Consider the following 24,171-nt stretch of genomic DNA (forward strand, 5'->3'; position numbering starts at 1 on the left):
ATTACCGCATATGCCGGGTATCTCTCTTAACAAAGAGTAGATGATTTGCAGGTTGTGATACCTTTAATGGAGCATTATGGATAAAGAGCACATAGGCTCCCTTTTTCTTGAATACCTAATATGTCACATCTGAAGAAGACCATTTATAACCTACAATTGTCATGTCAGTCCAATGATAAATTTCTTTAAAAAAAACAAAAACTAAACTAAAACAAAAAATATACAAGGTCGGGGCTAGGCTCTACCTTTCACTTTTTCTCAATGGGGGAAAGGAATCAAGTTCAAAAAGGCTTCAGGTCGGTAATCAGGTGTGACCCTGCAGAAAATCAGCACTGAGCCAGTCCAATAAAAGACATTTCAACTTGCAAAGAATTAAGGGTGTGCATGGCAAAAAATGTAGTTTTTGTTATGGCTGGGGTATCAGTGGACCCTTGGACCGGCATGGAGAAGGAGGGTTCCTACGTCAGACCGGGAGGCGGAATCCAGCGACGGCCTAGCGGCGGCTTCACCCTGGAGATCCAAGATCCCCCAGGAGGAGCCCGTAGGGATCTGGACCGCTGGGGCTTAGGTGGACCCAAGCTGGCGGATCTAGGAAGTGTTCACCCGGGACCCGGGATCCCCCCAGGAGGGGCCCATAGGGATCGGGGCCCTTGGGACTAACAGGCCGGATGCAGGTGGTGTAGAACTGGTCCTGGGAAGAGCTGGCAGTGAGCCAGGAGCGTCAGAAGCAGGCCGGAGTCTGGAACCAGGAAGACAGCAGAAGAAGGGTCAGCTGGAGCAGGCGAAGTAAGAAGCAGGTCCGGGGTCGAGGCTGGCAGCGAGCCGGGAGTGTCAGAAGCAGACCGGAGTCAGGAACCAGGGAGTCAGTAGCAGAAGGGTCAGCTGGAGCAGGAACTGGAACAGGCACAGAAGAACCGGGAACCAGGAACCAGCAGCTAGCAGGAACAGGACGGCAACTAGAAACACAAGGAACCTCGTTGCAAGGCACTCTTCCGGAGTTAGACGCCGGCTTAAATACTGTGCTGGCGTTTGACGTTGACTAGGGGGCTGTCCAGCACTTCCAGGTGCTGGACCTTTAAACGGCCTGCTCTCGCGCGCGGGGCAATGCGATGGGCGGAGCTACTGCTAGCCTAGACGGCGTTCTACACGTGAAGACGCCGCGGCCATGCGGCCCACCAGACCGGGACCTCGGTGCTTCTCTCCGCGGTCCGGAGCAGAGGTAAGTGGCCCCGACCCCGATTGCGGGGGAGGTGGTCGGGGCCGCAACAGTTTTGGTGTCACAGTGTTATTTAATTTTGAATATGTGACATTTCTATTGTTTAATTTCCTATGTATATCACTTCATGCATTCGTTTAAGTGCATGCTGTATTTTTATAATGTGCATTACTAATAGCTGATGCTGCAATGACAAGAAGCTAAATTTAATTCATTTTTTGTGTCATTTTGAATGCAAAGTGACATAAGACAATACATAACTGATACTGCTGATGTTTTCTGATCACTTTCAAATGACTGCACTTCCCTACAAAGAAGCTATTTGTCTCCAAACTTAATACAGCTATTAAAACTCAACACTCAATGATTGCCGTCAACACTTAAAATGTTTAAACAAGATCTACAGCCACAAAGTGCATTACTTACCATGCAATGATCCATCTGTGTCTGTAAGACTTCCTGCTCCACACTCTTGATCTCCAAAGCTGGTAACTCTACCTTCACTTCATCCAGAATTCTTTGACATTCAAAGAGACGCTGCTCAAAATTTGCTGGCTTCTGGAATAAGCGGAACTTTGTAGAAACTTCTTGCAGTTTTTTCTAAAATGTCAACACAACTCCTTGAAATATATATTTTCTAAGGTGGCAATTTTTAAATAGGTGCATGTAATTCCAAACTATACAGGCACTTTTAATATGTGCATTTAAGGAAAGTTTCAAAGAGAAGTAATCCACATTGTTTCTGTTTGAATATTTGCAAATGTAAATAAAATATTTGTGCTAATAGCACCCATGCATTTTGTGCAGGCAATAATGGCAGTGGAGGTGGAGGGAAATAATAAAAAAGTACATGAATATTTGAAAATTCAGTCTATGTATTAATGTGCTTTTACTCCCCCGACCTAAACTCGCCTGCATGAATGCCTTTTGCTTTATGGCAGCCACATGAAATTTTAGCTGCATTCAAGGAGGAAATTTTCAGTCAGACTATTTTATTCAGGTACCTACGGTAGCAAATTACCCTCCCCACCTATAAATGTCCTGTCCTATTGCATCTAATTATGTATGGAAAGGAAAGACGTTATATAACAAGAGGTCATGATACAAGGCTCAAAGGGGGTAGAATTAGGCATAATGTTAGAAAATATTTCTTCCTTGAGATGGTAATGGAAGAGGGTCAGTCCTTGCCCCTTTCATTCTAACAAATTCAATACAAATTAAATCATTTCAATGCACATTAGTCCACATTTAATGGGGCGGGCTCCCCCTGCTTTAGTTATAGCCCTGACCCTCTTCTAGCATAGTCGTGTCCCTGGGTTAGAGTATAAAGTTTTATAAGTGACCTTTAACCAGGATCTGCTTGCTCTGGGGCTGCTGTGTGATGTGTAGAGTCACAGAATGGCTCCGAGAAAGCCAAGCCCAGACTACTGATAGCCTGGCCTATTCAAATCCCCTTGCCTCCAAATATGCCTGGTTTACTCACCCCCTGGCCTCCTAGAAAACAACCCCTTCCCCCTCACCGAATTCATTGCCAAACACATAAAATTTGACTCCACAGCCATCATCTTAAGCGATTTCAATCTTCACGTTGACTCGATCCCTCTCTCACCCAGCTGCGAAACCATCCTATACTCACTGGACGCTATGGGCTTCAAGCAAATTATCAACATCCCCACCCACAAAGCGATCACACCCTTGACCTCATCTTCAATAACTCCTTTTTTCAACATACAGAATCCACCTCATGCTCATCACTCCCTGTCATTCAATACAGAAAATCATGCAACCAAGAAGACCGTATCTCCTCATTTAACATCGCCCTAGTTGACCTCAACTGCTCTAATCCAGACATTGCCATGAATACCTGGTCTAAAATCAACTCCACGACTGCCAACAAGCTGTGCCCCTTGTATCTAAACCAATCAACCCACACTCACATAACAAGAAACCCTGGTACACCACCGAACTCAAAAATCTCAGGCACACCCTAAGGAATAATGAGAAATTTTGGCGAAAGAACCCTTCCCCCATCTTACTCGCCACCTACAAATCCACTCTTCACAAATACAGAACTGCTCTCCAAAAAACCAAATGGGATTTCTACACCAACAAGATCCACAACTTCCTCAATGATCCCAAAGTTCTGTTCTCATACGTATCTGAGCTCACCAAACCACTCACTCCCCCCTCTCTTAACCTGAACCCGACAACAAATGCAACACCCTCGCCAAATACTTCAATGACAAAATCTCCAAAATCATGATGAACCTTCCACCTCCAGACTCGGACCTCCACATCCCCTCAGTCACCATCAACACCTCTATTACCACCTTTGACATCATATCTGCCTCCCAAACTGAATCCCTCTTCAAGAAAATAAAACCTGCAGCCCACCCATCCGACCACATTCCGCCCAACACCTTTAAATCCATCTCCTCCACTATTGCCAAACCAATATCAGACATCATAAACTCCTCCCTCACCCACGGAACCATCCCGGACATTCTTAAACAGGCCATTGTCAAAGAGATTCTAAAAAAACCCAAGCTCTCCCCCACTGAGCCCGCCAACTTCAGACCCATTTCCAATCTCCCCTTCATAGCCAAACTCCTAGAAAAAACCGTTAACACCCAGATTTCTGAACACCTCAAAAACCACAACATTCTCTTCTCCTCACAGTTTGGGTTCCAAAAATTCTTTAATACCGAAACCCTCCTTCTCTCACTCTCTGACACCGTTATCAAAGGCCTTGACACGGCCACTCATACTTCCTGGCTTTACTCAACATTTCCGCTGCTTTCGACACCATTTGTCATAAAACCCTCTTATGCAGACTAGTCGAGATAGGCTTTTCTGGCTCAGCCCTCAATTGGTTCAAATCGTACCTTAACAATAGACCCTAAAAAGTAAAAGTAGACAACCATGAATACCCTTCCCATCAGTCTCACCCACAGAGTCCCCGAAGGCTCCTCTCTGTCCTTCACCCTCTTCAACATTTACATGTTGCCCCTCTGCCGTCTCCTTTCTGACCTGGGCCTAACCCACTACATCTATGCCGACGATGTTCAAATCCTCATACCAATCACCAAATCTATCTCTGCTTCCCTTCAAACCTGGCAAAACCACCTATCCTCTATTAATACACTTCTCTCGAACCTAAAGTTAGCTTTGAACAGCTCCAAAGCTGAACTCCTCCTTCTCACACACGACCTTCCACCTCCTCCTCCCTCCCACCCCTCTTACTCCACCAAGCACGAAGCCTTGGCATCACCCTGGACTGCAATCTCAACTTCAAAAAATTTATCAGTTCCACCCTCAAAGACTGCTACTACAAACTCCATGTACTTAAAAAAAACTCCAACCCCTCCTTCACAAAACCGATTTCCGCACAGTCCTCCAAGCAGTAATTTTCTCCAAAATCGATTACTGCAATGCTCTCCTTATTGGCCTCCCTGCCTCATCCCTCAAACTCTTGCAGATGCTCCAAAACTCCACTGCCCGTATTCTCACCAACTCTCGTAAATGCGATCATATCACCCCCATCCTTAAAGGCCTACATTGGCTCCCCATCTCATCTAGAATTCTATACAAGACCCTCACCTTAATACACAAAACCCTACACAACCCTGACATGCAATGGCTAAACTATTCCCTATGCTTTCACGCTCCTTCCAGACTCACCAGATCCTCCAACACCGGCACCCTTTTCATTCCTCCCGCCAAACATACACACCTTAGCTCCACCAGAGACTGCACCCTATCCATCGCCGGCCCCTATCACTGGAACTCGATGCCCTCTGACATTCGTCTAGAACCCTGCACCCAAACCTTCAAAAAGAAATTAAAAACCTGGCTCTTCAAACAGGCCTTCTCATAACACATCTCCACTCCTAATCGCCGACCATTTTCCCCTCTGTACATACCCCTACCCTGTATAAACTCCCCCCCCCCCCCGAAAGTTATGATTGTACGCTATGTATATCTCTCCAGTTAACTTTTTCTCTACCTTTCACCCCCTCTCCTATCCACCTGTCTCTTCCCTCCTCTTCGTTCTTAGATCCTCATATTTAATCAATTAATTGTTTTATTGTAACTTTTCTTCCATTTCCGCTCCCTCTGCTTCCTTTGTTTTATGTAAACCGATTTGATGTCCAAACGAACTTCGGTATATAAAAGTGTTTAAATAAAATAAAATAAATGTCCCTGCTCCTGAGGATATGGCTTGGTCCACGGGGGATTCAAAGGGTATGATGGGATACCTAGAAGGTATTCTAGGTATTTAGACAGCTAGGAGGCTAAGTGATTGTATGGGATCCTGAAGGAAGACTGTAAGCTCTCCTTTTTATGTATACTGATGTAGTGTGATGTGAAAGTCTTGAAGCCCTATTTTAAGCTTGTAAGTAGAAGGGGCATGGTTTGTCCATGGAGAGAAATACTGTAGAAACTGACATGGACTGAATAAGTGGATTGGATTTAAACATTGTTCCAACTGTGAGTGTTTGCAACCTTGACTAGCCATACTGTGTCAGACTGAGGGTACATCAAGCCCAGTATCCTGTTTCCAACAATAGCCAATCCAGTCACAAGTACCTGGCAAGATCCCAAATATTAAATAGATCCCATGCTACTAAAGTCCAGGGATAAGTAGTGGATTTCCCCAAGTCTACCTAGTTAATAACAGTTTATGGACTTCTCCTCCAGGAACTTGTCCAATCCTTTTTTAAACCCAGCTAAGCTAGCTACATTTACTACATCCTCCAGCAATGAATTCCAGAGCTTAATTGTGCATTGAGTGAGAAAGAATTTTCTCTGATTTGTTTTGAATATGCTACTTACTAAATTCATGGAATGTCCCCTGGTCTTTAAATTTTTTGAGAAAGTAAATAACCAATTCACATTTAACTGTTCTATTCCACTCGTGATTTTATAGACCTAACATATCCCCCCTCAGTCATCTCTTCTCCAAGGTGAAAAGCCCTAACCTCTTTAGCCTTTCTTTATTAGGGAGCCATTCCATCCCCTTTATCATTTTGGTCATTGTTATTGCCTTAGTTAACAATAATCCATCATTGAAACACCATTTCCAGCATGTTTTGTAATGGGGGAGCTTCCAACCTGGCACCCTTCTCTAAGCAGGGACACCTTGTTCACCATCCTTATATGAAATATCAGTGACACGTGACTGGGAATCCTGCAGCTCTCCAGTTACTACTCCTGCTTATCATTTCTATAGTGCTACAAGACATATGCAGTACTGACACAAAACATGAAGCTCTGTCTTGTGACTCCTGGCCTTCCCCAGGTCAGGTCAGTTTAGTTTCTCTGGATCTGCTCTCAGTTAACTCTTCTTTAGATCTCCCAAGCAGCCTAGCTTCAGCAGTGGGTCAGATTTTCCCTCCCAGACCGTTTGTTTGGGAGAGAAACTCTGGCCCATTGCTGAAGCTAGACTGCTTTTCAGCTTGGGGGGGTGCTTTTCAGCTTGGAGAGGAGATGGCTGAGGGGGGATATGATAAGAGGTCTATAAAATAATGAGTGGAATAGAATAAGTAAAGCAAATGTTGCTTACCTGATGTAACAGGTGTTCTCACAGGACAGCAGGATGTTAGTCCTCACAAATGGGTGACATCGAGGATGGAGCCCACCACGGAAAACTTCTGTCAAAGTTTAAACAGAACTTTGACTGGCCCCTACTGGGCATGCCCAGCAAGGCACTGACCCTGCAGCCAGCAGGGGTCTCCCTTCAGTCTGATGTTCAAAGCTACAGGCAGTGCCTAGAAAGTAAAAAACAAAACAAACCCAACACCGCGGGGTGGCGGGCGGGTTTCGTGAGGACTAACATCCTGCTGTCCTGTGAGAACACCTGTTACATCAGGTAAGCAACATTTGCTTTCTCACAGGACAAGCAGGATGGTTGTCCTCACAAATGGGTGAGTACCGAGCTGAGGATGTCCTGACTTGCACCAAATGCACCCAACGACGTGCAACCGGCACTACAACTGGGGTGGAATTTGGTAAAGGGCATCCGCACCCTACCGGGAAGGTGGAAGGGTGTTGGTACATCACGTTGGAAAAAGGTTACGCAAGACAGATTGGCCGAAGATGGAGTCCTGTCTTCCAGCTTTGTCCAAACAATAGTGGGCTGCAAAGGTATGGAGAGAACTCCAGGTTGCAGCCTTGCAGATGTCAGGAAGCGGCACCGATCGAAGGTGTGCCACTGACGTAGCCATGGCCCTCACAGAGTGTGCTTTGACACGGTCTTGAAAAGGGATGCCCGCTTGCTCATAGCAGAAAGCAATGCAGTCCGCCAACCAAGAGGAAAGAGCCTGCTTACCCACAGGTTGTCCTAACTTGTTAGGATGGAAAGAGACGAATAATTGAGTACTCGTCCTGTGAGAAACTGTACGGTCTAGGTAAAAGGCTAGAGCCCGTTTACAGTCTAGGGTATGCAGGGTCTGTTCTCCAGAGTTGGAGTGGGGCCTGGGAAAAAAGATAGGTAGTATGATGGATTGATTAATATGAAACTCAGAAACTACCTTAGGTAAAAATTTAGGGTGAGTGCGGAGTACCGCCCGGTCCTGCAGGAGCTTAGTGTAAGGCGGATAGGTAACTAGGGCCTGTAATTCACTAACCCTGCGAGCTGAAGTGATAGCCAAAAGGAATAACACTTTCCATGTGAGATACTTTAACTCACAGGAGTGCAGAGGTTCGAAAGGAGGTTTCATTAGACGACCAAGAACCAGATTAAGGTCCCAGGATGGGGCCGGAGGCCGTAAGGGTGGCTTCAGATGGAGCAAGCCTTTAAGAAAACGTGTTACTAGGGGTTGTACTGAAATAGGGACACCCTGTACACCTTTATGGAAGGCGGCTACCGCACTGACATGCATCCTAATGGAAGAGGTTTTAAGACCTGATTCAGAGAGATGCCATAAATAGTCCAAGAATTTGGAAATTGGACAGGAAAGGGGATCAAGGGACTGAGAAGTGCACCATGATGTGTACCTTTTCCATTTGTATGAGTAAGACTTTCTTGTGGAAGGCTTTCGTGAAGCTATCAGGACTCGAGAAACGGAATCTGAAAGGTTGAAAGGCTGAAGGACTAACCTTTCAACATCCATGCCGTCAGGGACAAGGCTTGGAGGTTGGGATGGAGGAGGCATCCGTCGTTTTGAGTGAGCAGATGCGGGTCCTTTCCCAGAGGAATGTGCCTGCGGATGGAGAGATCCTGGAGTATTGGAAACCATACTTGGCATGGCCAGTAAGGTGCTATCAGGATCATGGTTCCTCCGTCCTGGCGTATCTTCACGAGAGTCTTTGACACAAGAGGAAGTGGAGGGAATGCGTAGAGCAGACCGGTTGTCCACTTGAGGGAGAATGCATCCCTCGGCCGAGAGTGCTGGCTCCGAATGAGAGAGCAGTAATCGTCCACTTTGTGGTTCTGAGGGGACGCAAAGAGGTCTATGCGGGGAGAACCCCACTTGTGAAACAGAGAGGTCGCTATCAGAGGATCGAGTGACCACTCGTGCGGTCGGAAGACACGGCTCAGCCGGTCTGCTAATACATTGTCTACTCCCGGCAGGTAAGTGGCCCTGAGGTACATGGAGTGGGAGAGGGCTTCCGCCCAGATCTGCGCAGCTTCCTGACACAGAAGGAAGGAGCCTGTGCCTCCCTGCTTGTTTATGTACCACATGGCCACTTGGTTGTCCGTCTGGATTAAGATTATCTGATGAAAGAGATGATCTTTGAAAGTGCGGAGCGCATAGCGGATTGCTCGAAGTTCCAGGAAATTGATCTGGTGTTCGGCTTCCTCGTTGGACCATAACCCTTGGGTTTGAAAGGTGTCCACATGGGCTCCCCAACCGATGTGAGAAGCGTCGGTGGTTAGGATTACTTGCGGATCCGGTGGAAGAAAGGGTAAGCCCTGAAGGAGGTTGACCTGAGTCGTCCACCAGGTTAAGGATAGGCGCAGCGCTTGTGTGACTGTGACTATGGAGGACAGAGGCTGAAAAGCTTGAATCCATTGGTGTCGTAGAGTCCATTGTGTTACTCTCATGGCTAGTCGGGTCATAGGAGTGACTTGAACCGAGGATGCCATGTGTCCTAGGAGAATGAGGAACTGGCGAGCCGTGGCCGTGTCTTGAGACTGGAGCTGGTGAGCTAGGGACATGAGAGTTTGGACCCGTTGAAGCGGAAGGTAGGCCTTTGCCTGTAAGGTGTCCAAGTCTGCCCCAATGAAAGATAAGGTTTGAGATGGGACGAAGCAAGATTTCTCGTAATTGACAAGAAACCCTAAGGAAAGGAGTGTGTTGATTGTCAATTGTAGGGAGGACCGGGCAATCTGAGGGGTGGAGGCCCTGATTAGCCAATCGTCCAGATAGGGGTATACGTGGACACCTTCCTTCCTGAGGAATGCTGCTACCACTACGAGGCATTTGGTGAAGACTCGTGGAGCAGATGCCAGACCGAAAGGTAGTACTCGGTATTGATAATGGTCGCGGCCTACTAGAAACCGCAGATATTTGCGATGGGATTGTGTTATCGCAATATGGGTATAAGCTTCCTTGAGGTCGAGGGAGCATAGCCAATCCCCTTTTTGCAGCAGAGGGAGTAACATGCCCAGGGTTACCATCTTGAACTTTTCTTTTTGAAGGTACTTGTTGAGGGCCCGAAGGTCCAAAATTGGACGTAGCCCTCCTGACTTTTTTGGAATTAGGAAGTACCTGGAGTAAAATCCCTTGCCTCGTTGAGAGGGAGGGACAGGTTCTATAGCATTTGATTGCAAAAGAAGGGATACTTCCTGTTGTAATTGAGTCAAGTGGCTGGATAGACTCCACGCTTGAAGAGGCGGGGAGTCTGTTGGAAGAGTTATGAAATTGAGGTGGTAACCCTGTGCGATAATTGCCAGCACCCACTGGTCTGAGGTAATCCGTATCCAATGCTGTAAAAAGTGGCACAGACGACCCCCTACAGGGATGTGGGGGAGTGGGATATGGCATGTGCTCCGTGTCGGGAAGTCAAAGGCCTGCCGCAGGCCCAGGAGGTGGGGCTACAGTAGGTCTTTGTTTCCGAGGTTGGCGTAGCTGAGGTCTGGTGGAGGATCGAGCCGGACGAGGCCTAGTCGACGGAGGGTAATAACGACATGGCCGAAAGAATGACTTTTTAGAGTCCTGCTTAGGTGGTGGTTTGGAGGATACCTCAGATGGAACAGACGAAAGTTGTTTCAACGTCTCGTGGTGATCCTTCAATTCCGCCACAATCTGTTGAATCTGTTCTCCGAACAGATTGTCCCCCAAGCAGGGTAAATCGGCTAGACGATCCTGGACCTCTGGGCGAAGGTTGGATGATTTTAACCAAGCCCAACGTCTGGCTGAGATGGCAGTAGCTGAGACTTTCGTGGAAGCATCGAAGATATCGTAGGCCGTTCTGATCTCGTGCTTCCCAGCTTCAAATCCTTTGTGAAGGAGGGCTTGAAGCTGTGGCTGGTATTGGTCCGGTAATGTGTCAGCGTAGTCCTGCATCTGTTTAAGGATAGCTCTGTTGTATTGAGTCATATAAAGTTGGTATGAAGCTATGCGAGATATCAACATAGCCCCATGATACACTTTCCTTCCCACACTATCAAGGAATTTGTTGTCCTTGATAGGGGGAGTGGAAGAGTGTGGTTTTAGGCGCTTGGCCTTCTTTTGCGCAGACTCAACGACAACAGAGCGATGATCCAGTTGAGACTTCTGAAATCCTGGTGCTGACTGAACGAGGTATGTTGAGTCAGCTTTTTTATTAACTGGTGACACAGATGAAGGTGATTCCCAGTTTTTCTTTAAAAGATCCAGAAATACCTGGTGAATGGGGATGGAAGCGATGATTTTTGGGGCATCCAGAAATTGGAGCAGCTCCATCATTTGGTGCCTGTCATCGGTCTCAGATTGCAGCTGAAAAGGCACAATTTCTGACATCTCCTTTACAAAATTTATAAAGGAGAGATCTTCAGGAGGAGATCGTTTTCTACTCTCTGTAGGAGATGGTGGGGATGGTAAATCTGTATCTGAAGATGTATCATCACCCCAGGTATCATAAGGATCATGTAGGGCTTGCAGTCCTGAAGGACCTGGTAGAGGAACCAAAGGCATCGATGGAATCGGTGCTGCAAGCGGAACTGTGAACGGCATCGAGGGCTTCGGGGGTACTGATGGAATCGGTGCCGATCTTGGAATCGATGGAGCCGAAGGATAAATCGGTGGAAAGGTATGTGAAGGCACCGATGGAACGACACCGGACGGGGGAATCCGGAACGGTGTTTCTCCTGTCGATGAATGTCCTTCCGGAGATGATGGTGTAGTCGGTGCTACTGGAATCACCGATGGAAGGGCGCGCATGAGTGCCTCCATACGATTTAGTATTGGTGCCAACGCTTCCACTAGAGGCTCGGTGGTCGGTTCCCTCCTCGGTGGCAGAGTCGGTGCTGAGGTCGGTGCCTGAGGCGGTGCCGGAATCGGTGCCGGAGGCGGTGCCGGTGGAGGCTGGAATCTTCGCATCGCATTCTCGATGGCCTCCTGGACCAGCCGGTCCAGTTTTGCCCGGAGACCAGGGGTAACCATACCCGGCTCGACGGGAGAGGGAGGCTGAGGCAGGGCCGGAAGTACCACCGTAACCGGTGGGATCACGGCCCCCGCACCCCGGGAGGGTGAGGGTTTCCTCGGTGCCTGCGAACGAGACGTGGACGGTGCCAGGTCTGACCGAGGCTTTTTTCGTCGGTGGCTCGGCCTGTTCAGAGGTCGATGGTTGTGGATCCTCGACGGGCCGAGACTTGTGCCGTCGATGGCGATGCTTATCCTTCCGATCTCCTCGCCCATCCGGGGAGGGGACAGGAGTCGACGGCCGAGAAGTCATCGGTGGAGGACGGTCACCGGAGGGTTGACGATGGTGGTGCAACTTCGACGGTGCCGGTTCCGATGACGTCGATGCTATCGATGGCGTTGGGGTGGGTGCATGGAAGAGGAGCCCCATCTTCTCCATCCTGGCTTTACGACCCTTAGGTGTCATTAGGGCACATTTAGTGCAAGTCAGGACATCATGCTCACTTCCCAAACATAGAACACAGACCCGATGGGGATCTGTGATTGACATAGTCCGGGTGCAATCCGGACAACGACGGAACCCCGTCGCCATGGCCTAGGGCCAAATTTAGCCGCGGGATTGGTAAGTGCCAACAGGCCTCTAGGGCCAAAATCGACGGCAGTCGATGAAAATCGGCAAAAAACTTACCGGCTTTCGCGGAGGTGACAAAAATTTGTCGAAGGGAGACCCCTGAGGGGCAAATTTTCTTCGGAAAGAAAAAACCGAATTCCTGTCAGGAACGTGGTAAGAGAGCTCCTTTCACCGCGTGGCAGCTGCTGCGCAGAAAAAAGAAGACTGAAGGGAGACCCCTGCTGGCTGCAGGGTCAGTGCCTTGCTGGGCATGCCCAGTAGGGGCCAGTCAAAGTTCTGTTTAAACTTTGACAGAAGTTTTCCGTGGTGGGCTCCATCCTCGATGTCACCCATTTGTGAGGACAACCATCCTGCTTGTCCTGTGAGAAATATCTTTCACTTATGCCTACATTAGGCAATGTATCTTTTACTGGTTAACCCCATATATACCTATCCAAGTTATATCGACCTGTTCATTGTAAGACATTTACTTGTAAATGTGATTGTTCTGTTATAATGTAAACCGAGTTGATCAGTAATTCTGTTATTGGAAAGTCGGTATATAAAAATGCTAAATAAATAAATAAATAAATAGAACAGGAGACCGACCATACATACTGCTTCCAGTACTGATGCCTGTCAGCTGGCCATAGCCAGGAGGGGGCTCCAGTCTTGCCCTTTTCCCCAGAGCCCCACTTCTAGATAGCCAACAGATACACCCTAACAGCATTATTTCTCCCTAAGGGTTGCATCCAGCCAGAACCATAGTTGGCTTCTCCCATCTTATTTCCCATGTTATTCCTTCTTTCAGTGCAGGGCGTACTTACCCTGGCACAGAGCAATAAAACAAAACAGGTCTTCCCCTTTGCCTGTTCTGTAGGCAAAACATTTGTTTTGAATTCTAAGCAAGGCACTTACTGTAGGACATTTGATTTGTTTTCAAGCATTCTCTATCCTTCCAAACACTTCTGATTTAATAGAATAAAATGGCTCATTAATCATCACAGTAGACTTAGATTACTGAGGGGAGGGGGTTAAGTGGCCTCCTTTTTCTTTAATGGCCTGGTAATCCATAGAAAAACATTTAGCTGCAGATGTACCGGAGTGTTGCAGCTGCTACACACATTTCAAACACAACCATAACTTCTTTGTACCTAAAATTCTGTGCACATATGTCTGTGTGTGCGCCAAATATTAAAAGGAGTAGCATACACAAAGCAATACATCAGGCTTCAGTAAATGGCATATAATGGCTTTTTGTCATTGACAAAAATGTCCTCTGGGTTTTATGATTATGTCTGCTTCTTTTAATTTTTTCTCTCGCAAAGATAGAGATACCATACTTCGTTGGTATGAATGAGGGTGTGGAGAAAAGAAGGGATGGGGGAACATGATAGAAAATTTCAAAAATTCAACAGGCATCAATTAAGTATGGAAAGGTCAAATTTTCTATAGAAAAGGAGATTCAAGGCAAGAGCTTAAGATATGGAAAGAAGATTCAGAGGGTGCATGAGTGCACTTTTTTACTGAGCAGGTGATAAATGCCTGGAATATCCTATCGGCAGAGGTAGTGGCAACTAAACCTATGACAGCATTTAAACATGCTCGAGCCAGACACACAGTGCAGTGGTAAAACACATCTGGGGGGGGGGGGGGGGGTAACAGGAGAAATGAGGGAAGAGCTCGAGTGTAGACTCAGTCATATGAAACTTTAGAAGACAGAGTAAGTGCCGATGGCCAGAAAGTGGTGGCATCAGGCTTCCAAAAAGGCTGGAGTTAACAGCAGTGGTCTGCCTGTATTAGGCTGGGATAAGCGGCACGGGACAGCCATGGTTATAACCCCTAAAAGCCATGAACACGATCTGGACAGATAGAGAGTATTATGGGTAGGAATAGGATTGAGAGGTCAGGTAAAAGACATGCATGGGAGGAGAGGAAGTGGTGTTGCTTTTAAGTAATTGGGAATCTATTGCTTATCCAAAGTGGTAGAAAACCAGAGCAGAAGACAACAGGGCAAAACAGATGGGACACGTGGGTATTAGCTGCCATCATTTACTGTGATAGTAGATTGCCCAGAATGAGTTAGAATGTATAATAATATAATGAGAGATGTCTGTAGACTGATGACTAGATCAACATAGAGACAGACAGGCAGACAGATAAAACTATAGGGATAAAAAATGGCTCAGGCAAAGAATGATCATATCACAGCAGAGAATACAATCTGAAGTGGAGTGAGAAGGAGGAGGAGATTTTATTGACTTACCTGGGCCACATCAATTTGAGAAAGAACCCTTCCAGCAGCTTCTTTACCTTGGTTCCTTTTCTTCATTTCTTCCAAACTAATCTCATGGCTCGTTAAATCAGACTGGATTTTCTAATGGAAAATGAAATGCAGAATGAAGTGCTTTAATTAATGAAACTTCCCTATTGTCATCACATCCTACAGAGTAATCATGCAGGTGAAAGCCCTATGCAAACTCCCGTAGTGCATGTGACAGAATAAATATCTCCTGTATTATAGAGAGATTGACTCAAATATATATCATCAGTATTGGTGGTGACTTCTTTCTGTATGGAACAGGGGCCACACCTGCTCACCATAGTGGTAAAACCTCATTAGGCCCCCTGAACAATATACCATGCCACTCATTCATGTGTACACCAATGATACAGCCAGGTATGACCATCAACAAATCAAAACTGCCTGTATAGGAACTGGGAGTATTTTTGCAAAAGGCAGAGGCACATGTGGTGTTCTTGTAAAGACATGAGAAGGGACAGAAATAGCCTAGAACATGGGGGTAATCTGTATGGAAAGGCAGCTATAACCATTAAAGTGGCGGTCGGTTGCATCAAGCTTCTAAGGATGATGGGGGTAACCATGGGAAAAACACATTCTTCAATGAGCATGGGGAGACTGGATGTCTTGGACACTAACCTTGCTGGTTTTGGTACCTCTGTGGATTGTTGGAAATCTTAGAGGGAAGCTAGATGTAGGATTCAGTGTTGGTCATGTTAGAATGAAAAAGGAAGATGAGGCCTGAAAAGGCCCACTAGTGGAGAAGGTACAGCCAGAGATTCTGGGCACACTGATATAGAGGACAGAGGTAGGAAAACAGTTGAATACTCAGGTAAAGTACTTGGGGATGGGATGGGGAACTGGTACTGGGTTGCACATGGGTCTCTCATGCTTACCTACCCAAGAATCTCAATTAGACAGATTGGATGGGCCAATCTGGTCTTTTTTTTATGCCATTTATTCTGTTACTATATGGCTGCATACATGGTGTCGATGACAGGACTTTGGTTTCCTGGATCAAAGTGCAATATTTCAAGAAAAAGGTCTACTCAGTAAGGACATGGGTCCTTACTCAGTAAGGACAATGAATGGCAAGAGCATCTCATGCAGCTAGGCCCAGCAGGTAAACAGATCTGCAGCATACAAAATCCAGCTCTTCTCAGCCCATCACAAATCCAGCTTGATAAGAAGAAGCAACAGTGACCTCTCCGATAGCATGCAGCCAAATTCACATAATGCATATTGATATAATCCAATTCAGGCCAATTCAATCTAATTTCAGTGGAAATTGATAGAGAATGAATATCTATTAAGAACAGAATTGCTAAGCAGCTACCACAGACCACAACTATAAAGTTAATGATCCTGTTTGTCATCAGCCACCTCTTTGTTATCAGGAAAAGTGATTGAAACATGATCGCCCCATGAGGAAATAGTCTAAGTGCACCTTTCATATTTTTCCTAATTTAGTTCTACATACTGTTGAATAACTGCTTCAAATTGTCTCATAACAGGAGGAAGAGCTAAGGCAAGTCTGAGCAGAAATGACAAATAGGTTTGTGACAGGGTCAATGCATTCGTGAAATCTGCAGATAGCCCGCATTCAGATGCATCTCTCAACAGAGCAGGTAACACTGAATGCATTCTCAACGGAACAACTGCAGGAGGTTTCTGTATTTCCAAAAAGTCACACTGTGGGATCTTCAGTAAGCTTTCATGGAAAATTACAAAAAAACAATACACAATGGGCCTTTTGGGGCCCTGGCATTATGGACATGATATCTGAAACACCTCCTTTTTGAATACAACAGCCTGACCACCTGATCTGGCTGGATATCTGTCTGAACCCTGGGGTCCCAGATCCAAACACCCTGTTTGTGGATGACAGCACCAAAGACTTTAATTAGTTATTAAAGATCTTTGCATTATTATTTATAAGTATTTTATTTATATTATGTACACACACACACCCATACAGTTATTTATTTATAATATAAGGTTGCTTATTTGCTTTCATTGTTTCTTTCTTTTTTGTTCATTATTATTGTTGTAATTGTGATTTTTGTTACAAACTCTTGCTTGACTTGTGTTAAAATTAAAAACAGGTTCACTAATTGCTTTTACACCCAAATCTTTTATGGTTAAATAAAGATTAAGGGGTCCATATTCAGTAGGACAGTGGACAAGTTATCCGGCTACAGGTCCCATATATTCAGTAGAATAAACATCCCGCTGAATAAATTTGCTTAAAGTTATCCGACTAACCATAGCCAGATAATGTTACACATAACAGGATATTCTTTTTGAATATCGCCGGTTATGTATAAAGTTATTTGGCTATTGTTAGCTGTATAACTTGAGACTTAACCAGATATATTCAAAAAAGAATATATCCAGTTAAGTTACAGTCAAGACTGAAAAAATCCCAACGCGGCCTGTCCCCCTCACCTCCTTCCCACCTGAGTTGCAAAGGCCCTCCCGGGTCGACCTTTCCACCCCAAAAACGGCCTATTTAATTAAAATAAAAATGTAATAGTGCTGGGAGAAACCGCTAACCCCCACCCGCTGCTCCAACTTCCCCTTAAATGTGAAAATTATTAATTTAGTGGCCCTCTGAATCAAACCCCCTGATGCCCACCCCAGCCCTTTCCCTTCACTCACCCACCCTGCCCGCTCAGTACCTTTATTTAAAATTGATGGCTAGGATCTCTGTAGCCTGCTCCTGCGATCGGGCCTGGCGCTTCTGGGGACGCTTCTGCCATTGCTAGGCAACTATGATGCAGGTTACATCTTTTTTGAATATATCCGATTAAGTCTCAAGTTACAGAGTCCCACAAAGCTGGATAAACCCGATATTCGTGTAAGTTAGCTGGATAATGGGACCCCTCCCCGGAATGCCACCCAAACTCTTCTTTTATATCTGGCTAAATTATAGTCAGATAACAATATATCCGGCTATGATTTAGTCAGATAAGAGGCTCAATATGCCATTTAAGCCATTAAGACGGATAATTTGTGAATTATCTATCTAAATGGCTTTTACATATCTACCCCCAAGATTTTAGAGGAATTCATTGTCGCTCAGTTTCATGGTTGATGTCAATTAAGCTGCTGATTGGTACAGATAACTAGTTAATTTAGCCAGTTATTTTAACCAAATTTTTAGCTGCAGTAACTGGCTAGATTTGCAGCTGAAAATTTCCCTAAATCTAGCCGGACAAAATGTGTCTGGCTACAGCTGGGACAGCCATTTGTACACTTAGCGTTGTCTAGCTAAATTCAGCTGGCTAGCACTAAAAATCCATGCCAGCCACTAAATCTAACACCTGCCCCTTTTCTGACTGGCTGTACCCTGTGAATCTGGAAGAACCCATCAACGAGAGGAAACTTTCAAACTCAGAGGTTTTCTGGCAAACTTTGGCCTAGACCACTAAGCTGCAATTTTTTTTGCAGGGTCGAATTATTGCGGGGAGGAGGTTGTTACTGCGATAGTGGAACCCATTCTCCAAAAAAGCATCGCGGTTCTATGGCGCATTCTTTTGTGTCGCAGCCAAACATCATGGGACAAAACAATGCTGCAAGAGGCCCTTTAATGGAAAGGCGGCTCTAACTTCAAGGGACTGGCATCACCTTAAAGAGCCGCTGGCAAAAAAATAAAAAAAATCCAATGGCAAAATGGGAAAATTGAGCTGGGGTAAGGGCTGACCCCTGGCTCAACCCAGGGCTGCCAATCAAGGTGGCCCCGACATCCCAAAAGGTTAAAAAGAATAATAAGTGCCACATGTGACAGTGCCCCCCTACCTCTGTCATCAATAAAGTGAAATCCTAGCCCCACCCCAAAAGCACCCAAAATAGTTGGGGGTATCGTACCTCCCATTTCCCCCACAGCCCTCCAAAAGTATATGAAAACTCATTGGTGTTCAGTGACCCCCCCAAACCCTCACCCCCAATGACCTCCCCCCCAGCCTCCTGATCTTCCTCCCACACCCCCCAAACCTTAACAACTGGTTCTCAATCCCTCAAAGGGGCCTGGGACATCCCCTATCTCAAGGCCTGTCAGTGCCATTTTGAAAAATACCACCAACCTGACCTTGCCAGAGACATGTGACTGGAGCAAGGCCACGTGACATGGGAATGGGGGATGTCACTTTATTGATGATTGGGGGCATCGTCATGCATGGCACTTGTTCTTTTTTCTAACCTTTTGGGGTGTCATGGCTACATTAACTGGTGAGCCTGGATTGAGCCAGTAGTCAGCCCTGACTCCTGCTCAAAATTTATTTAGCTGTGGCACTTGTTTTTTTGTAAAACAACATATATCTCTAAAAGTAAGAGAAGGCCACGCTAAACTCATGGTCCTTAGGAGGCTTAAACCACTTCTGACAATGGCCAACTTTCGATCGGTACTACAAGCATTAATATTTTCGAGCACTGATTATTATAATGCACTTCTACTAGGACTTCCATACACCTCACTAAGACCATTGCAGGTTCTGCAAAACTCAGCCGCAAGAGTCTTAACCGGCAAAAGTAAAAGAGACCACATCACTGAAACACTGGCTGAACTACACTGGCTTCCCATCGAACAAAGAATACAATACAAAACACTGTGCACCATACATAAGATAATACATAACGAACATGCAGACTGGTTAAATACAGCCCTATGTGTACACATCCCTAACAGAAACCTAAGGTCAGCAAACAAAGCACTCCTAACCATTCCATCAGTCAAAACTGCAAGACTAACACAGGTTCGAGAGAGAGAACTATCACTGGCAGGACCCATACTATGGAACTCCATGCCCCTAGATTTAAGACTACAAAGAGACTGCAAAACCTTTAGAAAAGGTTTAAAAACCTGGCTCTTTAAACAAGCTTTTAAGAAAGAGAAGGGAGAATAGAAACCAGGGACAAGCAAAGCACAATCAATATAACATCCACACACACTGCTGTATTCACTAAGTGTGTAGTCTTTAAAGGACCAGTCTTTAAAGGACCAATTACAATCTTAAAGTTATTCCTGTAATAAAAACCGAGATAGAGACATGGACATGATTATTTACATTTAACATTATTGATCACTAACTATGTTACCGAACCTTATGGCACCCTTGTAAATGTTCAAATCACAGTATCATTAATTTTATGTGCCTTGATGTAAACCGTTGTGACGGTATCCTCCAAACGACGGTATAGAAAAGATTTAAAATAAAAATAAATAAATAAGGTTCTGGCCACTTTAAATGTGATATGGGAGCCTCGGGACCTGTGTTAGGACCCCAGGACTCCTGCGTCACATTTACTACTTTTTAAAAAGGTGTTATTTTATTGTGGCTGACCACTTTTTCAATCGGCCATGATATTTATATCAAATTGCCTATTAATGACTTTCTTTGCATGCATTTGCATGCAAAGAAGGTCATTGTAATAAGGAAGGGCACCAGGGCAGGGCTATGCAAATTATCACGTATATTTCACGATATCGCAATAAAGTGCTGTATCGTGTGATATCCGCTGTTTAATGCGTATTAGAGCAAAAACACGGCTTGATGCATCACTCAGTTTGGAAGTTAACCGAGTAAGGCTTTTGCAAGTTTACCTGTTTGAGTTTCTTACAGGTTCAATGGACTGCAGGGAGTATCAAGGACTATTGAGAAGAGAGAGCACTGGATGGGACACCTAAGAGGTACTCATTGAGAAAAGCCCAAAGCCCGTTCGCCAGGTTGTCGGAGTTGTTTTGTAATGAAGATATTAGTGATTATAGTGCCGTTAAACCCGTACATTCTTTGGTAGGTCCATAGTGCAAAGCATGGCCAGATATTGTCATCTAAATAGTGAAAAATCACTCTATATTGAAGGGAAGTATTCGAGTTACTAATTAGAAGTTGGAAACCTTGTTATTTCAGCTACACATAAGTAAAATAATTAAGCCTCACTGGATCAATCGTCTTTCAATGTTTTGGTAATAGGAGAAAGTCACTTAATAAACCCTTTAAATGCACAGCTCAGATAAGAACAAGCTGTCTTGACCTATTCAGGTTTATTCAAAGCCAAGGGTTCAGTGCTCACAATGAATACATCTATTAGTCTTTTTAAAACCTGGTTTCCATTAATCTACTTCTTAATCTAGTGCTCTCATCCACTAGTTTTATTTTAAAGAAGGGAAAAGGGAACTATTCTGGCAGTCACAACTGGCCTGCTGGCCTTCTATACTAATCGCTAAACACAGAGCGGTAAAATCTGAAAGAGTTAGGTGCCTTGTACGTGGGTAAAAATAGAGTTAGCCTGCCTGAGTCAGTCAGATCTAGTGAAGTGGATTATTAGCCGTCAAAGTGTAAGAACGCTCTTACAATGCACTTACTTTAGATTTCATAAAACAAGGAGAAATTCTGGGGCAAGGGGGGGGGGGCATTTTGCTGGCGAGTTTGCAAATTAGATGCTCACCTTTCCTCTTCAAAAAGCGCAGGCTCATAGCGGGCGTGCTGATAATGTGTGTGCTGCATGCCACGGGTTAACACCACCACATGCCAACGTGAGCACACAAGAAGCACAGGTGCCCAATGGGTTAAGCTGCTTGTGTTGTTTGCATCTGAAACAACCAATACAATCCTTTCTCCTCCTGCCCACTGCTTTTGGGTCTGGGAGGTTGGGGGGTGGGGGTGGGAGCGTGGCTTTGTTAGAGCAGTGCTGGATGGCGAGCAGGTAAGGGGGAGCCCTCCCGCTGGCTCTGCGTGCGGAGTTTTAGGGAGTTGGGGGGGATCAGAGGGGAGGGGATAAGAGTTGGGGTGGGTGGGCCGGAAGTACTTTATTTTACACAGTTTGGGTACGGGAGGAAGCCCCAGGACCCAACAGCATTTATTTATTAAAGTGCATAGGAGGAGAAATGAAATATTGCAAACAAATAACAGATATGAAATGACACAAATCTAAAGACAGGGAGGGGAGTTTTCAAAGTCTTTTCTGCAGGGGAAAACAGAAGACACGAGCTTCCTTGGTATTGCTCCCCCCCCCCCCAATATGCGTGGGTAACAGAACGCGCGTGGCGCCATTATGGATGCGCTTTCACCTCCTTCGGCAGGTTGCATTCCCCGGGGGCGGGGTTTGGAACTACACACGGACTTTAGAATTTTCAAAAGTGGGCACACATTTTTAGTCGGAAAAAAGAAGAGCAGGTGCAAATGTGTGGGGGTGCGTTTCCCTTGGGAAACTTTTTAAAAGCAAATCCCTGCTAAAACCGTGGGTAAAATGTGGTCGTGGACTTTGCAGTAAAGAAGGTTAGCTTGAAAATCACCCCCCAGTGTGACACAAGTCGAAAACGTTTTTTCATGCGCACGACATATGCAGCGCCTGGAGTTTGATACCAGCCTGGCTTTGTGCCGGCCCAAAAATATACCCGGACAGTGCCAGTTATGCACTGCCCTATTGGAAATCTACCTCTGGGCGGCCTGTCAAAGGCCAAATGCATTTTTGGGGGGCTCAGTGGGTTTCTTCTCTCGAACCTGGATCCTGAATTACTTCTATGTAACATTTCTATAGCGCTACACGACATATGCAGGACTGTACAAACACAAAAAAAAGACAGTCCCTGCTCAATAGAGCTTACAGTCTAATAAGGCAAACATACAGGACAAGAGACTTGTGGTATTTTATGAAACAAGACAATGGTTAAAAAAGAAAGAAAAAAAATTAGTTAATGAGGCTAAAAGCAGACAATCAGGCTTAAAATTTAAAAGAAATTATCAAAACGGTGAGTCTTTAGATGGGATTTAAACACGGCGAGAAAGGGAGCATGACGCACCAGTTCAGGAAAGCTATCCCAAGTACACAGTGCAGCCAGGTGGGAAGCAGGGAGTCGGGAATTGGCAGGAGAGGAGAAAGGCGCAGATAGGCGTGACTTGTCCGATGAGTGGAGTACACGAAGACGGGAATTGTGCCTTTCTTCCTGTGCCCGAGCAAGACAGCATCTCTGCAGCCACGGAACAACATGAAGCAACTTATACGAAGGGCTTGGCAGCAAAGTCCCTCATACATATGAACTCGTGTGCGGACGTTCACTGTGCTGACTGACTTAGGCATGGACAGGCTGGTTTATTCACACCCAGACGGATGCACCTGGTTTGCCCTAAATACGTTCTGTTGTGTGAACACAGAGCAGGAATAAAAAAAGAGAGCTAGGGTTGCAGTCAGTAGCTTCTGCAGCTGTGAGCAAGTGAACAATTTTAAACCTGTTGCTGCCTCTCTTTCCATGCAGGAGGCTGGGCTTGTGGCTTCTGTTTCTCCCTCTCTTGCCTCAGCCAGTGGTAGAATCAGAATGCACTATCCCAGGAGGTTCCCTTGCACATTAAGATACATGAGGTCCCCAAGGGGAGGAGGAGGAGGAGATGGGTATGATGTGGTAGTGGGTGGGGGAGGGGTGTGCCCAGAGACAATCTCAATGTAAGGCACTTTTCTGCAGGATCTTCCAGTGGCTTGGAAGTGCTCCACCTCCCCAAGCTTTTTATATGGACTGCCTAAGACTGGAAGGGGTAAGGAAGGGTCAAGGTGGGGATGGCAGTGGATGCCAGATGATCTAAGGGGCCAGAGTGCTGGTTCAGCATTAGCCCCTTTGCTCCACCTGTTCAGCTGGTGCAGAATTTTGTATGGCAACACGGTTGCAGAAAATTGTACTCCTTTATCTACATGATCATGAATGGGGAAAATACATTAATGAGCCCATTACTCACGTATTTGCATAGCTAAGAAATATGTCTGCAGCATCAATTTAGCGCATGTTTTTGCACGCTCTTAATCAATACTGAATGGCACAGTCGTAAGTGCATGCAAACACTGCTGCTTTTTTGTGCATTAAAAATAGAGCAGGTTAGTGAACCGGCCCTTTAATGGTGCGAGGAGAGAAAGAACGAGAGTGGTCATGGAGAACTTTGTATCGGGCCTGGGGAGAAAGAAAGAGCAGAAGAGGCAAGTCATGTAAACGTAGAATAACAAGTAATGGGTGGAGGAGGATAGAGTAGAATAGACTGCTTCCAGTGGTCACAGCTGTACAAAGCTTACATACTAGTGCCCGTTTTATAAGCCTTGCGCAAGGGCACGATGCAGATTTCCATTGCAGGACTTCATCTCTTATTACCTGCCCACCATTGAAACGGCACTAAACTACTCTCTGCTGACAGAATCAGATGAGGAAAGGTAATTGTTTGCTTCTTGAATCTCCATGGCTTTACTGGTACATGAACGCACTTGCTCAGCTCTACCATGTAGCTTTGGAAGCTGTAGACCCTGGCAAAGGGAATCTCATTTCAAAAACCTAGCCAGCTCTATATGCCAGGCCTAGAGAATTTTTATTTATTTATTTGACGGTTTTTATATACTGTAGTTTGGATCAATCCTTCACCACGGTTTACAGTGAAAACAACAGAATACATTGAATACATAGAATAACAAACAGCTTAGGATGCGATGAGGCCTATCC

General features: G+C 45.6%; 1 protein-coding gene across 1 annotated transcript in view; it reads right to left on the reverse strand.

Moving 5' to 3' along the window:
• Positions 1-24,171, reverse strand: part of DMD (dystrophin) — a 3,148,630-nt gene that overhangs the window by 1,581,814 nt on the left and 1,542,645 nt on the right. Inside the window, exons 31-32 of the mRNA XM_029603105.1 lie at positions 14,664-14,774; positions 1,643-1,816 (exon numbers count right to left, since the gene is read on the reverse strand). Of these exons, the coding sequence (XP_029458965.1) occupies positions 1,643-1,816; positions 14,664-14,774 (285 nt within the window). The remainder of the gene's footprint in view (positions 1-1,642; positions 1,817-14,663; positions 14,775-24,171) is intronic.

Source organism: Rhinatrema bivittatum, chromosome 5 (assembly GCF_901001135.1).
Source record: "Rhinatrema bivittatum chromosome 5, aRhiBiv1.1, whole genome shotgun sequence".
In the NCBI taxonomy this organism is placed as follows: domain Eukaryota; kingdom Metazoa; phylum Chordata; class Amphibia; order Gymnophiona; family Rhinatrematidae; genus Rhinatrema; species Rhinatrema bivittatum.